The sequence below is a fragment of the Rhamphochromis longiceps genome, linkage group LG19, assembly GCF_057381845.1.
Source record: "Rhamphochromis longiceps isolate RC_006_pf linkage group LG19, R_longiceps_female_GT1.1, whole genome shotgun sequence".
Taxonomy (NCBI): Eukaryota; Metazoa; Chordata; class Actinopteri; order Cichliformes; family Cichlidae; genus Rhamphochromis; species Rhamphochromis longiceps.
The window spans coordinates 10,605,149-10,632,683 of record NC_140575.1 but is presented as its reverse complement, the minus strand read 5'-3'; the positions used below and the strand labels follow the sequence as shown (position 1 = coordinate 10,632,683).

The 27,535-nt window shown below is 46.3% G+C and overlaps 3 protein-coding genes across 6 annotated transcripts in view; all 3 read right to left on the bottom strand.

The window, feature by feature from the left end:
• mipol1 (mirror-image polydactyly 1) overlaps positions 1-17,048 on the bottom strand; it is a 48,179-nt gene extending 31,131 nt beyond the window's left edge. The window contains exons 1-6 of one of the 4 annotated variants that reach the window (XM_085391845.1): positions 16,918-16,963; positions 9,684-9,775; positions 9,159-9,482; positions 2,375-2,450; positions 1,948-2,003; positions 1,356-1,635 (exon numbers count right to left, since the gene is read on the bottom strand). In XM_085391845.1, the coding sequence (XP_085247971.1) occupies positions 1,356-1,635; positions 1,948-2,003; positions 2,375-2,450; positions 9,159-9,168 (422 nt within the window). In that variant the 5' untranslated portion in view covers positions 9,169-9,482; positions 9,684-9,775; positions 16,918-16,963. Of the gene's footprint in view, positions 1-1,355; positions 1,636-1,947; positions 2,004-2,374; positions 2,451-9,158; positions 9,483-9,683; positions 9,776-11,542; positions 11,811-11,862; positions 11,999-16,917 lie in introns of those variants that run through there. The other 3 variants (XM_085391844.1, XM_085391843.1, XM_085391847.1) reach the window with 3 other exon arrangements.
• On the bottom strand, positions 11,887-17,051 carry lg19h5orf63 (linkage group 19 C5orf63 homolog). The gene is made up of 4 exons (XM_085391848.1): positions 16,918-17,051; positions 13,355-13,452; positions 12,273-12,329; positions 11,887-12,051 (listed from the first exon to the last, which is right to left on the bottom strand). Exons 2-4 carry the CDS (start codon positions 13,445-13,447, stop codon positions 11,887-11,889), a joined length of 315 nt encoding a protein of 104 aa, XP_085247974.1. The 5' UTR covers positions 13,448-13,452; positions 16,918-17,051.
• A 1,375-nt stretch (positions 17,052-18,426) lies between these two features.
• On the bottom strand, positions 18,427-26,796 carry traf3 (TNF receptor-associated factor 3). Its single transcript, XM_085391842.1, has 14 exons — positions 26,056-26,796; positions 22,128-22,278; positions 21,792-21,957; positions 21,637-21,688; positions 21,186-21,290; positions 20,930-21,094; positions 20,765-20,845; positions 20,585-20,659; positions 20,363-20,455; positions 20,140-20,280; positions 19,866-20,043; positions 19,386-19,729; positions 19,121-19,312; positions 18,427-19,025 (listed from the first exon to the last, which is right to left on the bottom strand). The coding sequence occupies exons 2-14, from the start codon at positions 22,273-22,275 to the stop codon at positions 18,990-18,992; spliced, it is 1,776 nt and encodes a 591-aa protein (XP_085247968.1). The 5' UTR covers positions 22,276-22,278; positions 26,056-26,796; the 3' UTR covers positions 18,427-18,989.
• Between the last annotated feature and the right edge of the window lie 739 nt (positions 26,797-27,535).

The following is a 27,535-nucleotide window of genomic DNA, read 5'->3' as shown; positions in this document are numbered from 1 at the left end:
GGCAGCATGTCCTCGCTGTGCCCGCAGCGGTGTACATCCAAAACTGACGGCGGCGGCACCTCGCTGCAGTTTTGGTTCAGTGAGATTGAGTGGATTTCGTCACTGCGGCCAGGCCAGCGGCAGGAGCGTATGAGCAGGTCGTCTCTGTGTCGATTAGAGAGAAGATGAGACGCTCTGCGGAGACATCTGCTTCGTTTCCTGTTCCCACTTCCTCTGGACGTCCATCGCAGTGACGGTGAGTGCAGTAACAGTGGGCGGGTAAATAATGCGTCTGTCCTCCTCCTTCAGGTTTGTAATAAAGCAGATCTCCTGCGGATGGATGCTGAGCTCCACCTGAGCCGTCACATTCATCCACAGAGACCACACAGTCTAGAAGGCCATCTCACTTTAAGCGCGCTTAGTGCTGACTCGACGTTGCTCTCGATGGATTGGTGGGCTGCATGTGAGCAGGTACATCTGTGCACCATCGGCTCATCACCTGGAGATCTTTTGGTTTATCTCAAAACTTTTGGTTGTCCGACACCGAGGAGCGCGTTAAACCGAGCGGCTGTTTTTTACCGATCTCATGGTCGGAAGTTCCTCAGCAGCTGCTCGCCACTCTGCGAGGCTCTCGTTGGTCAGGGCTCAGCGTTTCATTAGTGTTTCACCTGTGTGTAGTGAGGTCAGGTGTTTTAACGGGAGGTCGCGGCCTCACTTTATCAGATGTGAGGCTGCACGCTGCAGCAGCAGCAGGTTTAATAAGCAGCGGCTGATGTTCGCCTCTAATTCTCTCATATTACCTTAAAGGTCAGGCTGCGTCGTGGCTTCGTAATAAAGCGGGTAAATAAGACGCTGAGTGTGGCTCACTGTGTCTTCTGTAATTGACTGTTTCTGACTTTATAACATCAGCTGCTTCTAATCAAGCCGCTGCTTTTACTATCTTTCTATTTTGGTCTCGCTCCCACTAATCAAATCAAATCTAAATTTAATAGCTCACATTTCAAACAGTGATGCAACTCAAAGTGCTCCACAAATTTATTTCAAAATGCATCAAAAGACAAAAGAAGCAGGAAAAATGACAGAATCTAAAGAAAGCAGAGGAAGTTTAATGAAAAGCAATAAACTTTTTAATAAAGCTCACTGTGTGGGGGCTCTAAACATATCACATTAATCCGTTCAAAAAGCACCGAGAATACGGCAGCATGGAGGCTCCAATATCGGCCACGTTATTACTGACACGTGTAATAATCTATAGCTCGGATACATCTGAACAACTTCTCACAACTCCAGCGCTAAAAACCTGAAACTTTTCCACCAGACTCTCTTCAGAGCAGGGCCCGCTCTAACATCTCATCGTCGGCACTGCTCCCACTCACCTGTCCACAGCGGTCACCAGGTGTCTGCTGAGGGAGGGGCTAGCAGGATCTCCGGGTGCGCCACCTTCATCTGCAGTATCTCCACAGCTCTTTGCCCAAGGAGAAAGACCTCTGCTGGTCGAAAGGTCCACTTCCATCTCTTCTGCACCTCCCAGGCGACTGGAGGATAGCGGGGACACAGACTTCCTGCAGGGCGGAGGTGACAAAGGAGAGGCGGACCTTCTGTAGGATGGAGGTGGAGGGGAGCAGGAGGTCGACGGCTCCTGCAGGTGCTGTGGAACTGACAGACAGGTAAGAGGTCACTTGCAGGTGAATATTTTACATTTCCTGATCAAAGAGTTCAGGAATCAAAGAGCCCAGTGATCATGATCAGTTTGTTGGTCCGACATTCAGCAGCGTCTGCCTCACGTCTTCAAATACGAATTAACCCAGAGCATGACGGGACTTCATGTTGGCTCTAACTCTCCCATCAATAACACACTGTGAAGCCCACATTCATCACACTCCAGTTCAAAATGCATGAAAAGTGTAAAACAAACACTAAACAACGTATCTGAGGTAAAACTGTACCTATGATGGGGGTGGATGTTACCTCGAGGCCAGGTGTGGTGGTCGTAGTTCAGGTTGGGGCTCAGGCTGATCTCTGATCTGTGAACATCAGAAACAACATGAGGTGACTTTCGCTGACCTCTAAACAGCAGCAGCGTGCGCGATACGGACATGATCAATGAGTCATCACAGGGACAGCTCAAAGACAGAGAGACCGAGATGGTGGAGGATTAATGTGGAGGATGAAGGTGGAGCTGCAGACAGGAGAAGCAGAGGAAGAGCTCAGAGGTTCACGAGGAACGTGGATGTTGGAGGAGGACATCCAGAGGGCTGGAGTGACAGAGGAGGATGCTGGGATTGGAGGAGATGGAGGTAGATAATCGGCTGTTGGTGAAACTAAACATTCAGCTGCAGCTAACCTCCAACATCACCTCCACCCTCAACCATAGCCTGACAGGTACTGCACTCACCCGTTGGAGCTGATGAGCTGGGTTCTGATAAGTGCAGGAAGACGCTGTCGCAGCTCCACGTTCACTCTGGGATTAGCTGGACAAAAAGGAAGCGACAGCTAAAGCAGACAGACACCAAAGACCCGCCTGTGCGAACACCCGCCTGTGCGAACAACCGACTGTGCGAACACCCACCTGTGCGAACAACCGACTGTGCGAACACCCACCTGTGCGAACACCCGACTGTGCGAACACCCACCTGTGCGAACAACCGACTGTGCGAACAACCGACTGTGCGAACACCCACCTGTGCGAACAACCGACTGTGCGAACACCCACCTGTGCGAACACCCACCTGTGCGAACAACCGACTGTGCGAACAACCGCCTGTGCGAACAACCGCCTGTGCGAACACCCGCCTGTGCGAACAACCGACTGTGCGAACAACCGACTGTGCGAACAACCGACTGTGCGAACGCCGTCTAATGAATTACTCAGAGCTGTAAACACACATTAACATCATGTCCCTCACCCTCTCTCTCTCCCCGCCTGTCATGTCCCTCACCCTCTCTCTCTCCCCGCCTGTCATGTCCCTCACCCTCTCTCTCTCTCCGTCTGTCATGTCCCTCACCCTCTATCTCTCCCCGTCTGTCATGTCCCTCACCCTCTCTCTCCGTCTGTCATGTCCCTCACCCTCTCTCTCCGTCTGTCATGTCCCTCACCCTCTCTCTCCGTCTGTCATGTCCCTCACCCTTTCTCTCTCTCCCCGTCTGTCATGTCCCTCACCCTCTCTCTCTGTCATGTCCCTTGCCCTCTCTTTCTCGCCCACAGACCTCTCACGGACCACCTGACCCATCCACGACCCCGTACTGGGAACAAGGAGAAGCAAGAAGCAGTGCGGGAGGATGGTGGCAGGATGTTCTTTCTGTGAGCCTCTGCAGACTGATCAGACTTACAGCAGAACCAAGAAAGGACTGAAGCTTTCCCCTCTGATGGGTGCTGATCAGGCCCTTCGTGACCTCTGACCAACACCACTACTGTCTGCACAGCTCTCACTGTGAGCTTCTCGGGTGGAGGACTGTAATCTTCTCCAGGGGTCGAGGACATCAGGTTACTTCCTTTGAGCCTGAAACTTTTCCCGGAGAGTTTCTTGGTTTTGCCTGCTTTTAGTTGCCTTTTAAACATTTTTCTGACACTTTTTTCTTTTGTATGTTTGCTCCTGCAGATCTGTGAGTGGCCCGATCAGTAAGGAGGACGATTATCTGCTCCTGAGTGTGAAGCAGCTAAATTTCAGTTATTTCTGAATAATTTGTTCACTTTGAAACTTTTCTCATTTCCTGCCGTCCTCCCCCATCCTCCCCCTCTCTGATCTCCTTGTGGACTCAGAGCTAATTGAGCCGCCGGCTCTCCTTATTATTCATGTACAATTACAGATGTGATAATGTCCTTAAATCCTTCTAAATGACCGTTCATGCCTCGCGCTCGCTTTGAAGTCTCGTCAAAGATGGAAAATCTGCAGAAAAAAGGGAAAAAGCAAAAGCCAATCAGAGCGCCAATCTACATTAACCAATGAGGCGAAGAGGGGGGACACGCCTCCTCCCGCCTCCCCCCCCTTTTCTTCATGTAATATAAACTCAAGTCCATTAATTTTTTAAGCTGTTTTTAATACATTTTGTGCAGAAAGTTTGGAGCGCTGAGTGTCGGCTGCTCCAGCTGACTGCATGAATATTAATGACGGTGTTACGATGATTAAAGAGGCTTCAGCTCAAATCCAACACAATCCGCTTGTGATCCGGCCCGCCGACACCACACCGCCGCCACACCGCACATGAATTTAGATACGGACATTAAGCCGAGGAGACACACGGCGAGCTGGGAACGCTCACGCACACGCGTGCAGAGTAAACATGAAGCCAAACACACTCCGAGATCAATCGATCAGCAGGAAACCTGCTGCTCTTCAACAAACGAGCGATCAATAAAAGTGAGACAAAATCGCTCCTGTCGATCAGAGAGGAAATCGACTGATCAATAACCAGAGAAAATACCTCATGGTCATGTGACCTGATCATGTTTTTCATGAAAATTATTCTTAAAACAGGTACTGCCTTTCACAGTAAACTGAAGGTCTTTTTGTTCTGAGTAAAATCACAGTCCACACCATGCAGGTAGCACACCTGCGCCCTGATCTGTTTCCTGTTACAGGACAGCTGATAGCAGTCACTCGTTCTCAGTTCAGGAAGAAACGGAGCAAATGTCTCAGATTTATTTGGTTAATCTGGTCCAGGCGTCCGTTTCCTCTGACCGCAGCAGGCGTAACATCTGCTTCTCCTACAAACAGAATCCATGTTTCACTCCAGTCGCACTATTTTAATTATTCTGCACTTTTAATTCAAGCAATTTCTTGCTTGAGCTACATAGCCCCCGTTTACTTCCGGTTTTCTTGTCTTTGATTTTTAGTCTCCGGCCTCTAAGCGCTGATCAGTAAATGCTCATTATTTGCATTAAATCCTGGACGTCATCTAAATCATCCTGCAGCTCCGTCACAATTGGCTGTTTCCTGTCCTTCATCTTGGAAGCTGCAACACTACGAGTGCAGCAAGAAGCTGGTAATTGATTATTGATTATAGCACACAGGGTTGAAAAGGCCACTTCTACTCAAGAAGTGATGTCATTTAAATATATTTAATGTTTTCATATTTAAGTTGACAGCGATGAACCACTTTTATGTGACTCAAACTGAAATTATCTTCACACACATTTATCATCACCTGAAGATGACTCCAGGTGCAGCTGTACGATCTGCTGACCCCGGCACACACAGAGACACACACACACACACACACACACACACAGAGACACGCTTACACACACATACACACACACACACACGCAGACACACACGCAGACACACACAGACAGACACACACACGCACACACACACTATGGTCAGTAGATTTAATTTATTGAGAGAAGAGGAAGACAAAGGCTGAGTGTGGCTGAGAGGGAATGAAGAGCAAGAGGGAGGAGACAGTCGTGTGAACAGTGTTTAATCTGCAGAGTGGGTGGTCCACGGACACACACACGCACACACACACACACTCAGTTTTATTGTTGTTAGATGGGTGGGCTGCAGACTCTGGTTTGTTTGAACAGGCTGAAGTAGCTGCTGCTCTCTGTGCAGGAGTGTGTGTGTGTGTGTGTGTGTGTGTGTGTGTGTGTGTGTGTGTGTGTGTGTGTACGAGCGCTTGTGTGTTTCTGTGTGTGTGCGTGCATCCGTGTGTGTGTGTGCTCACGCTGGCATTTTATAACATTTGCCTTGTTTAGATCTAAATTGTGATTCCTACTTTGAGCAGAGCTTTTATTTTGACAGTGTGTTGCAGCTTTACCTGTAAAAACACTTCCTACCTGCAGGTGGCGCTCCACATTACAAGCTGCTGAATTAATCGACAAATGATTTATGGAAAACTACTGTTACTGATACAGCTCAGGGGACCAACTAAAGACCAAAGAGCTTGTAAAGCAACAAACGCAAAACAGAGGATATCGCCGCATCCTGACACGCCAAAGACACAGGAAGTAAGACGCCACCAGCGCAGTGTGAAGCCCCAGGCTGATGATGTGATGGAGGGCTTCCTACCACACACACAGGAACAGAAACGGGCCTCAAAATCATCTTCATCTTCTGAAACCTCTGAACAACCAGACGGTTGTCATCTGCTTTCGCCCTTTCCCGCATTCCAGAACTTGGATGTCGAAGTGACATCACTCAGGAGTTAGCGTGTTCCAGAAAAACAATTACATTTTTTTGCTTGATGCACACTCAAGGATTCAATCCTAGAAAAGAGATTCTGCTCATCTGGATGTCGTGTTTTCAGGGGGAAAACAGTCGCATCCCTCATCAAAGGAACTGAAGAAGTCGCTTGTGGCTTATTTAATGAGTCTCAAACACCAGCGGAAGTACAGGTTCCCAGTTCTAACCTCTACTTCCTGTGGGGCTGCTCCAACTTCCCAAGCGGGAAACCCGAGTTGAGGGGGTGTTTCACAAAAGATTTCCAACTTTCTAGTCTTATGGAGGAAGGTGCGTCTCCCAGCAGAATAAAGTAACACCTCTACTTCCTGTTTAATGTCTAAATTTGGTGGTATGTTTAAACGTTTTGAACTTTCAGAGCTTTGTTTGGACATCCTTTCACATTTACAGGATTCGTAGCGTTTTGACCATGTGCAGGTAAGTCATCACTTGTTAAACTTCAGGTTCTTCACGCGACCTGAGCTGCAGGATCCAGGTGACCTCTACGTGTGGTTCACAGTAGTAACACCTTCACTGCCTCCTTCATACGTCCTCAGTAACCTTTGAACTCAAACATGTCCTGACTTGAACCAGATGCTCCCTCTGTGCTTCTGCTTCACCTCCACAGCTGTTTTAAACATCTGGAGCTCTTAAACACGAGAGAACTCTGTGAGCAGCTTGCGTCAGATTATTGATCAGTGAGAGGCTGAAGGAGCTGAAATCTAATGTGATGAAGATCAGAGGTGAAGAGGAGGTGTCCATGAGTGTGCAAGTTCAGATGAGAGGATGAAGAAGCAGTTTGGACTCTGTTTTAATAAAAGGAAAAGAAGAAGCTGCCCTCACGCCCTTGTGTTCAGCTCACTGCCGCTCCCTACTGGCTGCCTCCTCCTCCTCTTCTGCAGCTGACCTTCATCACTTTTCTCTACTAAATCACAGAAAATACAATCCCACTTGGGTAATGAAGTCTTCCTTAATTTTAATCCAAACCTCTAAGGTTTAAGTTAATCTGACCCTTTGTTTTCACAATACCTCTAAAATCTGCCCAATCAGAAGACGGAAAAATACAAAAACCAACCAAACTTCACGTTACTGGTGAAAACCTAAAATCTGCCCGCAGCTCCCAAATCCATTATTGGCCTCGACAGGCACCGGCCGCAGACTTTATCATCACAGCATTTTTATTCTCTATTAAAGAAATTCATACATGTAGTCCACATTTCGACTTCAACCCATCTGCTTCTGAACCGCGTTCAGAAGCAGAAAACCTGCCTGATGATACAGCTTCATCATCATCCTCACCATCAATCGTTACACCAATAACATTAATAATAATAATAATAATAATAATAATAATAATAATAATAATAATAATAATAATAATAATAATGGATTGCATTTAATACCGCTTTTCAAGGTACCCAAAGCGCTTTACAGTTCCACTATTCATTCACTCTCACATTCACACACAGGTGGAGGCAGCTACGGTTGTAGCCACAGCTGCCCTGGGGCAGAAGCGAGGCTGCCATATCGCGCCATCGGCCCCTCTGGCCAACACCAGTAGGCGGCAGGTGAAGTGTCTTGCCCAAGGACACAACGACCAGGACAGAGAGTCCGGGGATCGACAGTAACACTAAGATTCAGCAACATCTTTTCTCATTTTCATTAATCAGCAGCGCCGACTGTTCATCATCATCATCGTCACTGTGTGAGTGAGGCTCCTGGCACCACAGAAGAAGAAGTAAACAGACGCATATGGAGGCACCGGGCGACTGAATACTGTGTTTGTTTCCTGCACAACTGTTTCACACGCAGAGTTTGATCTGAGCGAGGACGCCGACAGACGACGGATTATCACCACGGGTGGGGGTGGCGGGGGGTGGGGGTGTTGATGTAAAAAAAACAAAACTAACTGCAGCTTTTCTTTTTCTTCTCCTTCAATAATTCAAGCACACTCTCTCAGCGCTTTAAAGCATGAGGATAATCCCAAAGACGATTTGGGTTTAAATAAATAAATCAATCAATCAATAACCGATGGAGGGCCAGCGACCCCGGTGTGCCGCTCACAGACTGTAAAGAAAGTCTGGATTTTGCCATGGTGATGTCACCCACTCGCTCGCTCTAAACATGCCTCTTTTTGCTGAAGCGACCTGCCCGCTGAAACGTGAGAAGCGATCACGTCAAACACTTCCTGTCAGTCATGGAGATGAAATGAGTGTTGCCTTGGTAACCAGCGATCACAGCTGTCACTGATCTCCAGCAGGTTTCATCCTCTGTGTTAACACGAGCCTCTCAGCCGATGTCTCACCGCAAACACAAAGTCCAAATATAACATGTCCTCGAGACACATTTACACAGCAGATTACTGAGCGTGCTCAGCAACCATGAGGAGGACGCTCTCAGAGCTCGGAGGACAGCTGATTTTGAACAGGACTCTGTCCCTGTGAGCGGCAGCAGGGCTCTGATGTGAAGGAGAACAGCTCCCCCTGGTGGACATTTGCTGACATCACCTCGGGACCTTGGGCTGCTTCCATCAGGCTTATTGATCATCAGATTTATTGATCTTTGTGTCATTTTTCGGCACATTTTCTGGTTTTATTTCACTTTTAAAAAGACAGACGGGTGTTTCAGACGGGTTGAGCTTCACTAGAATTCGGCCGATTTATTTTATGGGACCAGCAAATTTGCATCAAACTCATTGATTCAAAACTCAAAATCATCAGCATGTGAAACACGAAGCTCAGGAGATGTTGCAGACAGGACGTCAACTTCCTGTCTAAGCGATGGGGCGGGGTCTGATCAACGAGCACGCCTCACTGAACTGATCACAGAGGTAGGTAGGGACCACACAGCACGCAGCAGAGGGCCGCCAATGACCCGCCAGCCACACTCTGAACCACTGGTTACCCTGCTTAGTAGTAGGATTTACAGTAATATTACCTGTGTTCACATATAGTATCTGTGGTATTACAAGTAGTATGACCTGTGTAGTATCTCTAGTATTTACAGTAGCATTACCTGTGTACATATATAGTATCAGTAGTATTATGGACGATCCGGGGGTTTCTCTGTGAATGTCACGTTCCCGTGGCAGCGTGCTCGCTGCTCGCTCAGATTTGAAGTTTCATTTGTCGCTGTAGAAGTTTTCTTCCCACGCAGAGTGAACAGCGGACGCTCATGTTTCTGTCACTTTTTACAGAATCCAACTCAAAGTAATGTGATTACTTCCACGCTTTAAACGCTGCATGGTCGTACTTTCTCCATCACTCCATGTTATCCATTGTTGATCTGCACACGTCTGTTACCACGGACGCCGCACGCTCGTACGTCACTCACGAGACACTGACAAACAAAATCACGGTTTAGTAACGCAGTAACACTGCATGCTCATGGGAAAGTAACAGTAATCTAATTACTTTTTTGCAATAGTAATCCCTTAGTTTTTTCAGGTAACGAGTAAAGTAATTGAATTACGTTAGTACTCATCTTTTATTATAGGTGATATTACCTGTGTAGTATCTGTAGTATGTACAGTAGTATTACCTGTGTACATGTCCACCAGAGAGTCCTGGAGCTCTTTGCTGGGTGTCGTTGTGGGCTGACTGGTCTCTTCTGGACTTTGTGATCTGGTTTCCCTGGAAACACAAATACACACTATCAATCACCGCTGTCATAGTTGCCTGAGGTTGGGGGATGGAGCTAAATGCAGCCAAACAGAGAGCCACAGGGAGCATCACTCAGGGAACCAGAGTGACAGGGAACCCTTTTTCCTTTAGTTTTTGTTTCAATAGAGACACATTTGAACAGCACACCTCAGCACTGGAGAAAAAAACCTGCCCACCACACCTGAAGCCAGGTGACTGTCCACCAACTCAAACATTTATATTGTGACCTGCAGCAGCAATAAAAACTGATTTACAGGTTTGATGGATTTTCTACTGATTTATTGATGTTATTGGCAGTGTTGGGGAGTAACGGAATACATGTACCGCCGTTACGTATTTAAAATACAAAATATGAGTAACTGTATTCCGTTACAGTTACCGTTTTAAAAGGTGGTATTCAGAATATAGTTACTTTGTTGAAATAAATGGATTACACTGCGGTACTTTCCTGTTTCATTTTGTCGTGGGTCAGGACTGTTTGGGTTTTGTTTGACAGCTACGTTCTTTTGTTCCAGGCGGCAGCGTTACGGTTGCCATGGTTACAGGGCGACGCTCTCTCTCTCTCTGCGACTGTGTGTTTCCTGGGTGAGAGAGCGCCTTTTCGTTGTTGTTGTCCTTGTTGTTGTGCTAAGCTAACAGGCAGAATGCTACAAGCATAGCTCTAAAGAATGTAGCATCATGGGCAGTGTAGTCCGTGCTGCAGGGAGAATGGACTGCCATACACGTTATGGGTCTGTGAGCGCGAGGAGGGAGAAAAACGGGAGTGGAAAGGTATGAGTTGTCATCGAGGAAAAACGGGAGCTGGAAGCATGTAAATATAATAATAACCACTTCAGCCAAGAAGAGTGCCTGACGAGCCCAGTTGTAAGTAAGCTATTAAGACTCGACTGTACACCGTGTTCGTGTTTTCCTCCGAAAACAATAAGTTCCGTTGGAGCAGTCTTTCAACGCCTCTCTCTGTCTCTCGCAAGAAAAGTTGACCCACACAACAAAGTAAAGCTATTTTTCGGCTACAAGCCGACAGGGACCCCGCCGTATTAGTCAGAGGTCCCTTTACTACAGTTCGGAGTCGCGGACCTTCAGTAATAGTAATAAATCACACAGCAATAGTACATTCACGTTGTTGTAAAAAGCATGATAATATATTAAGTAATCCAAAGTATTCAGAATACGTTACTGTCATTGAGTAACGTAACGGAATACGTTATTGAATACATTTTGAGGCATGTATTCTGTATTCTGTAATGGAATACATTTTAAAAGTAACCTTCCCAACACTGGTTATTGGTTCATTTCTTAGAGCAGCTCAGAGTGACTCGTGCTTTCTGACCTTTAAACAGGAAGTAAAGTCTGATTAACGGTAACAATGTCAGAGGTAACGAGGTGACCTCCATCAGGTAAAAGAACCTGACTGGTCATTCCTGCGGTGGATTCCCGTGGTAATCAATATTCTCTCCACGTGAATCGTTTCCCTTATCAATACACAGAGCACAGCTAGCCCCTCTCTCCCTGTCAGCAGCTCCAACAGCCAATCAGATGGCTCCTTCATGATCCAAACCTCAAGGCGGCACCGCCAGTCCCTGGAATTATTGATCCAATACAGGTTTAACTTGAATTAAACTTTTACAGTTAGGCGTTCAACTCTGGACCTAATCACTAGATTATCACTTATCAATTACTGATCGATCAGTTCAGCCTGTCTGACAGATTATTGATCACCGATCAGACAGTTCTTACTTGAGTTGGAGCTGCAGCTCATTGATCTTCCTCTTTGCCCTCTGCAGAGCAAACTGAACATCTGCCGCTCTATGCGACGCCATCGCCACAACTTCACCTGCCTGAGAGCATGCCTGAGGTCTCCGTTGTAACCAGGTAACACATCGAGGAGGAGCTGAGCTGTGATTGGCTGACAGTTATGTGAAGGTTAAATATTGATAAGGTCACGGGATCGGGTGACTCGAGAAAAACAGGATCTGTTTCACAGTGATGTCACAGTGAGGCCTGCTCTGATTGGCTGTGTAAAGATGACACAGTGAAGCCACATATTTCTTAATCACTTGTGTTTATTGCTTATTTGTGAGTTATTGGCCTTCGGCATCTTGCAGCAGTTTGTCCAGCAGGGCAGTGTCCACACGGTGCTTCATCACAAACTGACCATTCAGGTGGAACACAGGTATGTCCCACCTGTACCTGTCCCACCACAGCCGGTTCTCTGGGAGGCTGATGTCCACCTGCTGCAGGACCAGCTGACACACACACACACACACACACACGCACACACAGGTAAAATACGTGGAAAACATACAGACTTTCTTATCAATACTATTGTGAACATGGCAATCAATCACATCCCAGTCTATCAATAACACATCATATATCAGCCTCTCAGTCATCACTGATCAATCAGTAACGTCAGTTCAATTAACTTTAAACTTTATTAACAACAGTTTTATAACAAGCTTCTCACCCGGTGTCTGAACGGCTGCAGCTGCTCTTTGGCTTCATCACACAGAGGACACGGATCCTGCAGAAAAATGTGAACTTTATTGCTATTTTCCCCCCAAAGCGTAGTAATAATACATAATCTGACTGGTATTTAAAGGGTATAATATCTGAATTTGAATTATATTTTGGTTTTAAAAAAATCAAGTCAATGAAAGTAGAAAAATGTTTTAATATATATGAATTTTATAGCATTTTGTAAACATAAACAGGGGGTGGACATTTTTGGCCACGAACAAGCTGAGAGGGAGTTTTGTTGTTTTTCTGTCACTGCACAAAAAAAACAAAGATGCATAAAACTCATTGATACGTTTAATTATTGCTACGCATCTAACCTCCACCATGGTTAGAAAATAAATCAGTTTGCATGTATTATTTAGAAAAAAATGGGGATTTTATTCCTATTTAATTCATTACAATTATGTGATTTAACTGGTATTTAAAGGGTTAAAATTCTGAATTTGAATAAAATTTAGATTATCATGAACAGCACTGATGCTAATCTAAAAAATTCAAGTCAAAAAAGTGGAATTTTTTCTTAATATATATGAATTTTGTAGCATTTTGTAAATGTAAACAAGGCGTGGCCATTTTTGGCCACGAACAGTTTGAGAGGGAGTTTTTATGCACAAAAATAACAATGCATTATAATCAGTGTTGATGTGAATCAATTACATGCCCCAGACTCTACTATTAATAATACAAGAAATTTCAGTAGCAATGCAATTATATAAAATTGCGAGATTTGAGGTTGTCTTCCAGCTAGTGCAGTGGGCAAATAAACTGGTGTTTAAAGGGTTAAAAAGTAATAATTATTTTATATTTATGAAAAGAACTGAAGTTAGTTAAAAGCTTTATGCAGAAAAAAATTGGAAAAAAAAAAACATAAAAATAATAAAAATTACAGACTTAATCTGTTGGTGGCCACTTTTGGCCACGAACAAGCTGAAAGGGTCGTGATTTTGAACAAACCCAGAAGTCCAGACGCTTTTCTTTCCAAGCTCCTGAGACTATGATGTTAATGTATCGAACAGATGTGGGCGTTACCTTGGTGAAAAGTGTGAGAGTGGGTAAAGTTCTAGTGGAAAACAGTCGGAGCTGCAGGGTTGCAGGTCCACAGAAACTCTTCATCACAAACATTTCATCTGAGAACACCAAGAGAGACACAGTTACTGACCTGCATGCAGCTGGGCCTTCAGAGAGCAAACACGTCCTCACAGAAACCAATCACAGGTTCAGCAGGCAGCGCGTTTGTGCACGCCACTGTCCTCCACGCTTTGGTATCATTTCAGCCAATCGTGCTGCATCTCAATTTTCATGAACGACGCCGCTTACAGCTGCACAGTCACGCCAGTCTTTTGTATCATTTCAGTGATACATCAGTGCCAAGTCTCAGAGTACTGGGGTTACTCAGGTTATTACTCAGATTACTGAGGTTACTCAGATTACTGAGGTTACTCAGGTTATTACTCAGATTACTGAGGTTACTCAGGTTATTACTCAGTTTACTGAAGTTACTGAAGATACTCAGATTACTCAGGTCACCCAGGATCAGAAATGGGCAGTAACGCGTTACAATTAAGGCATTACTGTAATTCGATTATATTTTTTTAAAGTAACCAGTAAACTAAAGGATTGCTATTGCAAAAAAGTAATTAGATTACTGTTACTTTCCCATAAGCACGCAGTGTTACTGCGTTACTAAACCGTGATTTTGTTTGTGAGTGTCTCATGAGTGACGTATGAGCGTGCGGCGTCCGTGGTAACAGACGTGTGCAGATCAACAATGGATCACATGTCGTGATGGAGAGAGTACAACCATGCAGCGTTTAAAGCGTGGAAGTAATCACATTACTTTGAGTTGGATTCTGTAAAAAGTGACAGAAAGACGAGCGTCTAGGGCTGCTCAATTAATCGAATTTTAATCACGATTACGATCTGGGCTTTCAACGTTCATTAAAAATGACTGAGCCGATTATTAGCCCCTCCCTGCCTCGTGCTTTACTCTCGCGCTGCTCCGTGTGGTAAATCGAGCGCACCTCTCTGCATTTCGAACACGCATCACAACAATTACGAGGACCCGAGGGAAGCTTGGAAAGCTAAGCAGAAGTTATTTGGAGAGGAGAGTGACTGCCGTTGGTTGAAAAGCGAGGTAAAGAGAAAAAAACTTCAGTGGTGTGGAAACATCATGGGTTCGCGTTTATAAACTTTGCTATGGTGTAGTAGCTGCACCACAGAGCAACACTGCAAAGTTCACTAAACATAGATGTTTACATTTTTCATTTATTTCTTATATTGCAAACATTTGCACTGTTATCAGTATTTGCACACTGTTTTATATTATTTTTTAAAGTCATTATTCAATACATTGTTATTGTTAACCCTTTAAAGCCGGTCAGAGCAGCACACTCCGTTTTGTGTAACTATTTTTAAATCCCTGTAGAACCTGAACCTGTAAGCTAGCGCAATAATTTTTTTTGCATATGAAACCAGAGGAGTTGTACTTACATCTTATGCCATCAGCTTGCCCTCGGTCACGGTTTGCTTCCACATATAGCTTTGCAAAAATTGCATAAAAAGCACTTGCGGGAACAAAAACAATATTCCAGACACACGTTTTGCCGATCCGATCAGCTGTTCGTGACACTTCCCACAGTGAAAAAGACGTCAGCGCGAACTATCGCGTTTCCTGCCCAAAACCGGAAGTGACGTCATTTTCGCGGAAAATGTAGTTTTTTACTTGTAGGCTTCAAAAGCCTATACTTGTGTTTTTATAAGCCATGTTTGACTTTTCTGAATAGTTTCTGGGATGCTTAGAACTCGAATTGCACTGCTGGAAATAGTTTATTTTGATGCACCTGCTGTTTTCTTTGCAAATTTGCATCATAAGATTGTTTTTTTGTTTTTCCTGCAGTATATAAAAATTGGTGTATCTCCAAAATAAAACTATGAAGACACTCAAAATAAATTTCCTGTTGTTGTAAACTATTTTTTGCAACTTTTTAAAAAGTATTTAAAGTTTTGAGGGATAAACCTCTTAAATTTCTCCAAGAAGAAATATATGTAAAAAACAAAACAAAAACGATTTTCAATTTTTTTGTAGTTTATTGCACTTGTTTGCAATTAATGTAGTTACTATGGACTTAATACATACATATTATTAAAATATGGGCTATAACAGTTGTATTGATGTATAGCAACTTGAAATGCTCCCACAAATGGCACTACAACATGTAAAACAATAATATAAGCTCTGGCGCACTTGGTTCTATGGTAGGTCTTAAAGGGTTAAATAAATATCGTCATATAATCGTGATCTCAATTTCAGTGAAAATAATCTTGATTATCATTTTTACCATAATCGAGCAGCCCTATGAGCGTCTGCTGTTCACTCTGCGTGGGAAGAAAACTACAGCGACAAATGAAACTTCAAATCTGAGCGAGCAGCGAGCACGCTGCCACGGGAATGTGACATTCGCAGAGAAACCCCTGGATCCTCCCACTGACATGACCGCTGTGGGCAAACCTCCACCCGCCCCACTCCTGCTCAACAGCTGACAGTAGATTTAAGAACTGCTGAGTCTTTGATTTTATTCATTTTCTGCTGTGTTTTACTTGCATCTATTTGAAAGAGTGCAAACACAAAACGTGATTTTATTTTATACGCTGGAATATGCAGAACATAGCTTTAAATGTTAAACATTTCTTCCCGTCAAAGACAGTTGAAATAATTTAATTTGTGCTTGAAGCATAAAGTTAAAAGTTTAAATCGATTAAAACAATTTTAAAAAGAGACTTTTTCATTTGATTACATTTTATATGATGGATTATACAGAAAAAATAGAACTGGGCTGAAAGATCTATGACGTTATTACGTATTCAGGTTGTGTATCAAGTTTTTAAAAGTAACTAAGTAATGAAGTAACTAATTACTTTTGAAAATAAGTAATCAGTAAATTAACTGGATTATTTCTGGTGAATTAATCAGCAACTAGTATTTAGTTACTTTTTTTCAAGTAAATTGACTCGCACTGCTCAGCATACTCAGGATATTCAGATTACTCTGAATAGTAATATTACAAAGGATACTCAGATGGAAACTCCGCATGAGAACACTTTCCTGAGAATCTCAGCAGTCGTCAGCTTCATCATCTCAGCTCATGATAAAGTTTTTCCACATTATTTTAGTTTGCGCGCGCACACACACACACACACACACACACAGCATTACAGACCAATCAGCTGCCAGCGCGTCACACAAACGCCTCACTGACAGTTACACCTGTCTGACAGGTAGAGCCTGTTCCTTCCTGTCAGCTTTTAAACATTCGTATTTTGTTTTTACTTTGTTGTTTTACTTATATATTTAAACACACACACACGGGGTTTTTTTTTTTTTTTTTTTTTTTTTTACACACAGATCACACACCGTGCCGCTTTTTGTGTTTATTTTTATTTTATTTTTTTCGTGAAATCATTTCTAAAGTAACTCAATCGCTTGTCGCCCTTTCAAAATAAGAGCCTGTTTTCTGGTAACCTTAATGCTATCTGTTAGCCTGTTGGCTCCCCGGGGCTCTACGGTTCTACAGCTAGAACCGAGCTTCACTTACCGGGTCGGGCCTCGCAGCCCCGCTGGGTCCGGGCCGGTGTTCTGGGGTCCTTCGAGTCTTTCAGGTTCGGTTTGAGCCTGAAGTCTGGAGCTGAAGCACAAACTCTTAGCCGCTTCTTTTTCTGCGGATAACGCTCTCTTCTTCTTCTATGGTTCAAAAAAAAAAAAAAAAAAAAAATCAACGAGCCGCCGCCGTTTCCTGTGAGCAGCGCCACCTGCCGTCCTCCTTTCCTCCTCTAAAAAAATCAGTTTATCTGGCCTTTTAATGTTTTTGTGCATCACTTCCAGTGAAGACATTTAAATGGATAATCTCGTCATCCTCCTACAATCTGTATTTATCCGTGTGTTGGAGTTGTAGTACTCATCTTGTGCTTCGAGTGGGTAGTGTCTCACACATCACAGACTGTCCACCCCCTCCCTCGACCCTACGGAGGATGCCATCACCCTTCACACAGCGCTGAGCTATCTGGAGAAGAGGAAGATGCTCAACACCAAACTGGACCACCTTCAGATTCCCTGATCCTGGGATCCAGAGAATAACCTGAAGCTGAACATCCTTAAAACCAAAGAACTTATAATGGACCTCAGGAGGCACAGACAGGTCCACTTCCCCCCTCATTATAAACGGAGGACGGGTAGAATCTGTTTCCACCTTCAGGTTTCTGGACACCCACATCTCCCCTGATCTCACCTCCAACCTACAACACCATCGCCGTGGTAAAGGAGGCCCAGCAGTGGCAGCACGTCCTCGGTGTCCTGAGGAAGAAGAACCTCAAGAAAGCCTTCATTTGTCACATGCAAGAGGGAGAAAGTGGGAACGCCTTCATCAAGAGCCAGATGAAGACCTGGACCAGGACCTGCTGCTGCTCCTCAGTGGAGAGCGTGCTCTCCTGCCTGGTGTTTGGTGCTCAGGGGCCACGACTAAGAACAGGAAGGCAGCAGAGAGGGTCATTAACACCACCCAAAAAAGCACTGACTGCCATCTGACACCCCTGGATGGCATCGCCAGATCCTCCTGTCTCAGGTAAACCAGTGAACTGCCCACCGCCCGTTGGACCCTCTGAATTCAATTCAGTCAGGTCGCACACCTCCAGACAAACAGCTTCTTCCCCTGGGGGAAGACTGTTATCAGACTGTTATCCCCCCCGACACACATTGCACCCTGCCCACCAACCAATCTGAGCCATGGTGTGAGTGACCCTCATCACTCAGGTCACTTGCACACAGACTGTTCACACCAAGTTTCTTCTACCTCAGGATATTAAAGTTTCTTGAAACAGATGCTGGAGCCTCTTTTTGCCTCGGTTTGTCTTCACACACATTGGTGACCCACACCTGTGTCGAAGATCGAGTCGCCACTGTGGACCCCGAGACATCAGTGACAGCAGCAACACGCAGCAAAACCGCCAAGTGACATCATGTGGCTACGCTATTATTTCACAGGCAGAGAGTTCCTTTATTGATGACCTCATCAGTGACGATAAAACAGGAAGTCTCCGCAGAAAAACTTCACAATAAAACAAGTTTGTTTTCTGTCAGTTTTATTTTCACACAAACATTCAAAACTTTAAAGTGTGCAAATGAACCGAACGACTCGCACGAATTCTGTCGACGCTCGGAAACCCACCAAGGCCACAGAGCAGCCAGTCCGCACCGCCGGGCTCTACAGGAGTCTGCTCTTTATGTAGTTTCATCCGGTCTGATCAGGTTTTCGGACTCCTCTGTGGCTGTAGTGGATTTCCTAGCATGCCTCTGTAAACGGGTAATAAAAGGAAGTAAAGCTCGATGCACAGCATCAGTAACGAGCAGCAACAACGTCCTCATAGTGGCGGCCATGTTGGCTCTGAGTTCTGTCACCACGGTGACACTGAGTCATTCACCCCCCCACCCCCGCGCGCACACACACACACACACACACACACACACACACACACACACACACACACAGTTTTGTAGTCCACCAGTCAATAAAGTTCACTTTGACTGGCTGCTTCCTGTCTCTTCTTCTCCATCTTCCCATCTCTGATCCTTCCCATAATCCTTTGCTCTGCCAGGTGCGCACCGGTCACACGGTCACAGGTCAGGAAGGTCAGAGGTATCCACGGTAACCTGCCGGTCAAACCAATCACCACAGGTTAATTCACTGATCGCTGAATTTATCAATACATAGGTGGGGTCTGTAACCCGCAGGACACGCCCCTCACCTTGATGAAGATGGTGTCATCTTTAATGTAGGTCCCCGTCTCCAGGACAGTCTGCGACACGAACAGCGGGCAGCCGGACGCGATGTTCATCTCGGCCACCGGACGGCGGAAACTGCTGCTGTTCGGGTCCGGTTTGAAGGCGTCGCCCAGGTGCTTCCTGGAGGGACCCTGGTCCATCAACATCAGGGTCACCTGACAGACACAGACCGCATCAGAACACGCTGTTCACGCTTCTGCGGTTAATCACACAGGAAGTGAGGTGTACCTTTTGTTTGAAGGGCCAGGGCAGCAGGGCATCGTACTCGCCCCTCATCACCACAAAGAACAGCGACAGGTGCGTCCCCTTGCCCATGCCGTCTCCGTTCAGGTAAACTCGAGCACACATCTTGTAACCGAAGTATCCGGTGTAAAACGGCTGCGAGTACAGCGACAGCGTCTTCGCTGCCACCGCGTCCTGTTTCCGCCTTTTGTAGTCGCGGATCTTCCAGATTAGAGTCCCGTTGTAGCTCGCCGTCTCCAGCACCTGGAAACGCAGGTCCATGTCAGCCAATCGGATCTCGTGGACGCTCAGCATGTCGTCATGGCGATTCAGCTGAGTCTCCAGGGATGCTGCAGAGAAGAAGACGTGCACCGGGAGTTATTGATTATCAATCGACAAACAGCCGTAGCGTGCCCTAAACCTCTGGTGTCTGAGACTACAGCCCGTCCCCAGACCCCAACGGCGGTACAGAGAGGCCGTTCTAACCCAGTGTGTGTGTCGTGGATCCGGATCCGCCGCGTCCACCTTGCTCCAGAGCGGCGAGCCTCGTCCGTACGCTCTCCAGCGTTCCTCGCAGGCTCTCCACCTCATCTCTGAGCAGACGGAGAGAATGCAGCTCCAGTTCCACCTCCAGCAACTTCTCTGAGTGAGAGCTCATTAGTTTCTGTGGAGAGAGCACAGATTAACGTGATGAGCGTGTCTGTGGACGGTGGGAGGAGCCCACGCTGTCAAGAAAAAACCACCAGCGAAATGGCGGTACCTGCATGGTGGCGAGTTTCTGCTCCATCTGCCGGTTCTTTTCCCTCAGCTCCTCGTTCTGGTTCTCCAGCTCCGACAGTCGGCTGCTGAGCGCAGGAAGCACCTTGTACCGCTCCATCAGCTCACCTTTCACATCTTCCACCTGGAAGCAGAGAGCGCTCAGGTGAGCGCGCGCCGCACTTTCTGAGGAAGATGTGAAGTGTTTTACGTGCCACCGTGGTTACCTTGTTCTCTAACGACAGGTTCCTGTTTGCCATCATCTTCAGGTGTTCGGCTGCGAAGGTGGACTCGTGCTGCCTCATGTCCTGGTTCAAACCCTGAAACACAGCACACGCAATATTGCAGTACATGCATTATGAAGTATTAATACAGGTGTATAACTGCAGTACTGTGGTACATGAGCCACAGGTCTGCCACACGTTTAGTGAGAATGATGATGAAACTACCTTGAACGTGCAGCCGTAGCGGTGGAACTGACAGCTGACCTGAGCTTTGGGACAGTCATGCTGGTGACCCGAGAGCTGAAACAGCACAACATCAATAAATCAATAGATCGATCGATCACTGCGATCGGAAAAGCTGAAAGCTGAAGGGTGCGAGTGATCCGGGAAAAACTGGGTCAGCACCTCGCTCCGGGGCAGGGAGGCGAAAGAGCAGTGGTTTGGACACATCACGGGGAACGCCGGACAAACCGTATCTTTGTGTTTCTGAAAAACGTTTTTAAAAACTTAATTTTTCACAAAAATCACCAAAAAGCAAGAAAAAGAAGCCAAACGCTGCCCGCGGCTCACCTGCAGGTCTGTCAGGGGCATCTTCGTGCTGCAGAACTCGCAGGTGGTTTCTCTGTGTTTGCATTTCCAGCTCAGGTGGTCGGGAATCTCCTTCCTCATCATCCTCTCCTTACACTTTCCCAGCGGGCAGGGAACCTCGAAGAACGGACACACGTTCAGGTGGTCCTGCAGACACACAGGTGAGGCAGGTAAGTGAATTTCTGCTGTATGCAGAGCAGCCAATCAGAAAGCGGGATTTTCAGGTACGTGTGCTCACAGGTATCTGCTGCAGACTCATCTGCTCCTGACAGCCGTTCGCCTCGCTGCGGCAGTAAACCTTTAGCGACATGATCTCCCGGTGGCAGCAAACGTCTTTGAAGATCTGAAACACAAAGCACAGCCTGATCAATCACACAGCCCGACGAGTGATCACAGATTGCTCAGTAACTGATCGGGAATCAATCACAGACCAGTGGGGCTGTCAACATTAACATGCGTTATCCGTCGCCAGGATTAACGCGATTAAAATTTTAACCAAATGAACCCATCGGAAATGCCTCTCTCAGCGTATTTGGGGCAGTTTGTACAAAGTTGGTCCATTCTGCGCTCCAGATGGCTTCATCATGTTAAAACTTTATTCATAAACACAGATTAACAAATGTTAACGTTGACAGTGCTACTGATCAGTCAACAACGTGATCTCTGCTGTGATGTCACTTCCTGCCCACCTTGTCTCTGAACAGTGGCTCCATGTCAGCCGGACACACCGGGTTTGGACGACTGCAGGAGAGAGGACACAAAAGTTAAACGCTGACACCTGCAGGGTCGAGCAGGAACTCAAATCGACGCAGTGTTTCCCCTGAGTGGGAGTGGCCTGTCTCACCTGAGGATGTCGCAGATGCAGCTGTTACAGAAACGGTGTCCACACTCGGTCTGGCGGGGCTGACACAGGACCAGCCTGCACGCCTCGCAGCAGTATTTAGCTTCTGGAGTTTCTACAAAGTGATCTCTGAAGCCGCCATGAAGAGGCAGGAAGCCTGCGGGCACACCTGAACACACACCTGAGGTCAGAGACACACCTTACCGAACCTGTCCTCAAAGAGGATTCACACCCTCCTGGCTTCAAAGGCCTGACTGGGTCTTAAATAACCTTAGCCAATCAGATCAGCCACCGTGTGTGAATCCTACCTAACAAAGATTTTTTTTTGAAACTCGTTACCTTGCTGAACGGTGGGCTCACTGGAAGGCCACAGATTGGCTGGGCGGTGAGAGGGCGGGGCTGCCGAGAGGGGCGAAATAAGGGAGGGTGCCACCTGCTGGAGGGGAATCTGCACCTCCCTGCCGTCAGCACTCCTCCCCGCGGACATGACCTGAGGAAACATTAAAAGAAACATTAGAACCCAACAACTGAGTCCAGTCTGCACGTGCTCAGTGGAGTCCAGCAAGGGGCGAAGGGGCGTGGCCTATAAATAGGAAAGTTGACAGGTCACATGTTAATTTAATTAGAAAGTGCAGCGAAAACAGGTGAGAACAGGTGAAGGAGAACAGGCAGTGAGCTCAAACATGGGAGTTTCAGCTCCACTGGTTCGGACCAGTAAAACCAGTAAACAATCTGAAAACCTTCATACATGATTTCATGATCCAGCCTGAGATCTTTCCAGAAGGTCTCAGAACTTCCACATCAGTCTTTGTGATGTCACAGGTCAGGTTTAACCATGTACTGCGGTGCGGTGCGGCAGGTCATTGATGACGAGAGAAACGGCGACCTCAGCTCGGACACTCGTGATGTCATGAAGCCCAGTCGCTTTTCTTTCCAAGCTCCTCAGATTAGCATGACCTGGTACCTGAGAACCTTCACAGATATGTCAGAGTGAGTGTCCAAAGATCAGTTGGTCTTCCTCCGAACATCTCAGACTTAGGTAGGTCCTTCAGGTGGACCCTCGGGTGAATCCTGTAGCTTCTGGCTGAATGTCACGGGAACCCCGTCTCCGACCGGTCGGCATTCACAGTTTTTCCTTTCGTGTTTTCGTGGATCCTTTAAAAGGGCCGATGCTACCTGAACCCTCGATGGGTCACCTGATGACCAGGTGGACGTTTGCGATTGAAGAATCACATTTTGGTCATGTTGGAACTCCTCGTGTACAGTGTGATCAGACATTTAAATATTACACTGACCTTTAACCCTCACAGCAGACGTCCGCCATGATGTTTGAGCAGCCCTGGACGTGAGTCCAAATGTTAAATAAAGGAAAAAGGTTCAGATACTGAACCATTAAACTGAGGAATGAATGCATTTCTCTCTCAGTTAAAAACATAAAGAGGATTTCAGAAAATGAACCTGTTACTCTGTTTTCTAAGTTCATGAAGTTGACGGTTGGATAACCGGCTTTAACTCCAGTCAGCTGCTCTGAGCTGACTGACGTGCAGTTTGGGGTTTTTCCTTAAACATGTGATGTTTCAAAAACAGCCACAATGGAAATGACCTCAGTGTTCTGATACTCACTGCAAAAAAGTACTTCAGTACCACAGTATTACACTATTGCTGTATCACAGTACTGCAGTATTCTATTCTATTTTATTTATACAGTGCCAAATCACAACAACAGTCACCTCTGTTCATCTGGACGTTTGACCGCTGCCCCGACAGCACAGACGGCCAAACACGCAGACCGAGAATCCCGGTCACGGATCGGACGCACGATGAGGAACAACCAGACTTTCCGACATTTGTTACAGTAACCTCGGTGTGCACGCGTGGTTTACCATCATTTCCTGCTGTTCGGCTCTGACGGGAAACCCGCCCACTGCAGCCTCACACACCTGACGAGCTACCTAGACGGTAGTTCGTCAGGTGACATGAGATGTGCCTCCTCAGTGAGGCGGTGGCGCTGGCGGGGTTTTGATCAGAAGTATTTACCTAGCTTATGTTATGTTATCAACTCACGAACATTCAAAGAGCCGACGCATTTTCAAAACACAAACAGTGAAATCTGGTAAAAAATGAAAGATTTGAACATTTGAATAAATCCAGAAAGAGGATCCACACACTTCACACAGGAATTCTGGGTAATTTCAGAAGCATCGGGTCAGCTGACACATGAAAACCTGAAGTGAGAGCTTTCATGACCTCACACACAGCTGTGACCTTTAACCTCCACACACACACACACACACACACACACACACACACACACACACACACACACACACACACACAGAAACAGAAACACACACTTCCTGTCAGGGATGCTGGGGACTTTTCCATTCACTGCATCGTCAACACACACACACACACACACAGACACAAACCCATCCCTTTCAAAATAAAAGCCCCAAATGAGTCAGTGGCATTCTAAGGCTTGAGTTAGAGTGAAAGCTCGTCACTGATGTGCAATCTGGATCTGCCAGATGTGTGACATCACACCTACGTGTGTGATGTCATGCCTGTGGTTAACGGGTGCTGCGACATGAAGCAGGTGACTGCAGTCGTGACTGAGCACTTCTCAGAAAGAGAAACTGGAAGAATTCACTTCATCACAGGGGTTTTCCTCAGAGCAGCTGATGGAGGATCAGTAACCTGATGATAGCAGTCTGCGCCCAGCAGGGGGTGCCTGTGGAGGGGCAGGTGTGGACTCACTTGGGTTTATTCATCATCCCTGAAACAGAAACATCTGGATGACAGCAGATGTTTCTGAACCTGCAGATGTGCTTCAGCATTAACAGGACCTTCACACATGTCCCAGTTACCCAGTGCTCACCACCATCATCATTATCACCACAACCAGCATCATCATCATCGCCACTATCAGTACCATTTATTTAGATAGCAGCAAAAACACAACAGCAGCCATGTCAGGTGCTTTAATGGCCCTTTGTGAGCAAGCACTTAGCGACAGAGGGAAAGAAAAACGAGCTTTTAACAGGACGAAACTTTCAGCGGAAAGCGGCTCAGGGAGGGGCGGCCATCTTGGGGTGAAGGGAGGATTCTTATCATCGTCTGCTCAGCTAAACACACCATCACTAACACCCATGATCTTAAATTTTGACACGTATAGTGCTGCACAGCACCTGCCCTGCTGAGCAGCTTTTTCTCATGTCTGTCTGACCTGTACTGGAGCGTTCTGGGTAATGTAGTCAGACCCTCTGGGTGTTTTCTGGATTTTTCTGATGCCCAAATAATGATGATGACATGGTGTTAACATCTGTCTCGTCCAGGTGTTTCCTCAGCGGGATCCCGTCAGGCCGCCGTTAAGACACTTATGGGTGACGATCAGAGGTCAACCTGAGAGCTCCTGCAGGCTCACCCTGGGTCACCTAACAAAACACGCTCCGCCCCGGGGTATGCTCAGTGTCAGGTTACAGGTGAGACCTTTGATTCAGATGTTAAACATCACAGGGTTTTATTCTCTCAGTGTCCCAATCTTCTCAGACCATCAGCGTCACCTGCATGTCCAGGTGTTTTCATCTGAATAATGGTTTGTTCTGTCAGCTGACGATCAGCTGCTCTCTCACAGGTGAGCTAAAGGTGAAACTAACATGCGTGTCCTCAAATGAGAAACCACCTGGAAACTCCACATCGGAGGTGGTCTGAGGAGTACTCTTAGTACTTTTACTGCCTTACTATCCTGCTTACTCTGACAGTACTTTGGTGTTTACAAATAGTAAACAGTAACTCCAAGTTCACGTGACCTCACACACACCTGTCCTGTTAACCTTCCCATCACATGTTATCGACACACAAGCCATAATCGATACTAGGAACTGATCCGCGGATCAATAAGAACAATAGAAGCAACAGACTGGGCTCGTCCTGTCTGTGCTCGATTCTTCAGGTCTGACTGTTTTTAGCTCTGCTGCTCTGATCAGGGCATCAATCAAGTTACCGATCGAATTATTGATTTTGTTACTGATCCGGTGGGCGCGGGTGTAAACAGACGGAAAGCCGACGCTAGCCGACGTTAGCCTGTTAGCTCGGTGTGATCGGTAACGGGGATTTTAATGTAAACACAGCTAGCTGTAGCATCTCCTCCAGCCCGCTAACACAGCTAACATGTTCCCGCTGCTCACGCCGAGTCTCCTGTCAATACCGCATCTCTGGTATGTCTCTACTGTGTGTCTTTATTCTGTTTCTGCTCTCTCGGACTCACATGAATCTCCTCCGCAGGCCACAGCTCCTCAGGACTCCCCGGGACCTCCTTCTCGGCGGTTCCTCCGCGGACTCTCTGCGGGATTCAAACCGTCAACCTGCCGCTGTGTCGGAGCCTCCGGGCCTGGGACAGACTCCTCATGGTCCGGTTTCGGGTTCAGGTTCTCCGGCTGAGTGGTTTGTGTGAGCAGACGATGCTGGGATCAGTTCAGAGATCCAGCAGCAGGACGGGCTGAACGCTGGAAACCCCCTCCGCTGCTTCCGCCCAGGAAATCCCCCAGCTGCCCGGAGCCTGCAGGGCGGCGGCGGGCCGCAGGGGGCGCTGCTTCCGCCACGTACAGTTTTCTTTATTTGTTTATCAGGCCTGTCGGGGTGAACGAGAAGCTCACAGTGGCGCTGAGATGTTAACAGGTACGAAAGGGCAGGGCAGGAGCATGTTTTAGTTCATTAAGTCAAATAATTTCAGTTTAGTGTTTTCAGCTCATTCTTGCTTCCACTGATGTGGGCTTTGACCTTTGCATTTTTACGATTATGAACAACATAATCATTTAATTTACCAGAAAGTCCAAACTTGTTTCCTCTGTAAGCACTCATTACTGATGCTCTGATTACAGATGCCTGTAAAATTTTCAGGCATCTGTACTTTACTTGAGCAGCCTATTTATTTTTCTAACCCTTTTTACTTTAACTCCCTACATTTTTAAACAAATATTTGTACTTTGTTCTTCTTACATTTTCAGAAAAGAGACTCATTATTTTAGGTTCATCTATAGTTTATACTCAGAGATAACCTGGGCAGGTGAGTGCAGGTGCCGGTACTTCAGCATCTCGCTAGCTCTACAGAAGAGGAGCGAGCATAAAGGGAGTAACGTTTTTAAGTGTCAGGTAATTTGAAATGCAGTGTTTCTATGAGCTCAATAAACATCAGCAAACACACAAACTGTTTGTGTGCAGTTTGTCTCGCAGTGTGTTGCAGCTAAAGGTCCAGCTGACATGTAAATCATCGTGTTTTTAAATCCATACATGTGACATTATGTTTTTCACATTGTGAAACCTGCTGCTAATCAAACTGAGGCAGACAGTTATTTAAAGGCTGCATGAAAATCCTCTGCAGGACAAACAGGTTAATTTGTACTGTGATGGTTTAAAGTAAAGAACAGTGTGTGACTGGTGCACAGTGGCTGTCTAATACAAAGACAGCATGAACAGCAGACTGTCAGTGTAGAGGATGGCCAACTGATGAAACATCTGCTCACATCTGGCTAAATCCAGGTATGTACATCCAGAAAGAGCAGCAGGTCAGCTGATCACAGCCTGCACACTAAGACAATCTGCTGGAATAGAAATGATTGTGAGTTTGATTATTTTCCCCACACTGAGACAAAACAGCTGATTTTAAGTTCCCCACCTGCTGAATCCACTTTAACCCCTGACTGTACACATTTGCTGTTTAGAGGCAAAGTCTCCCTCCACAATGGAGG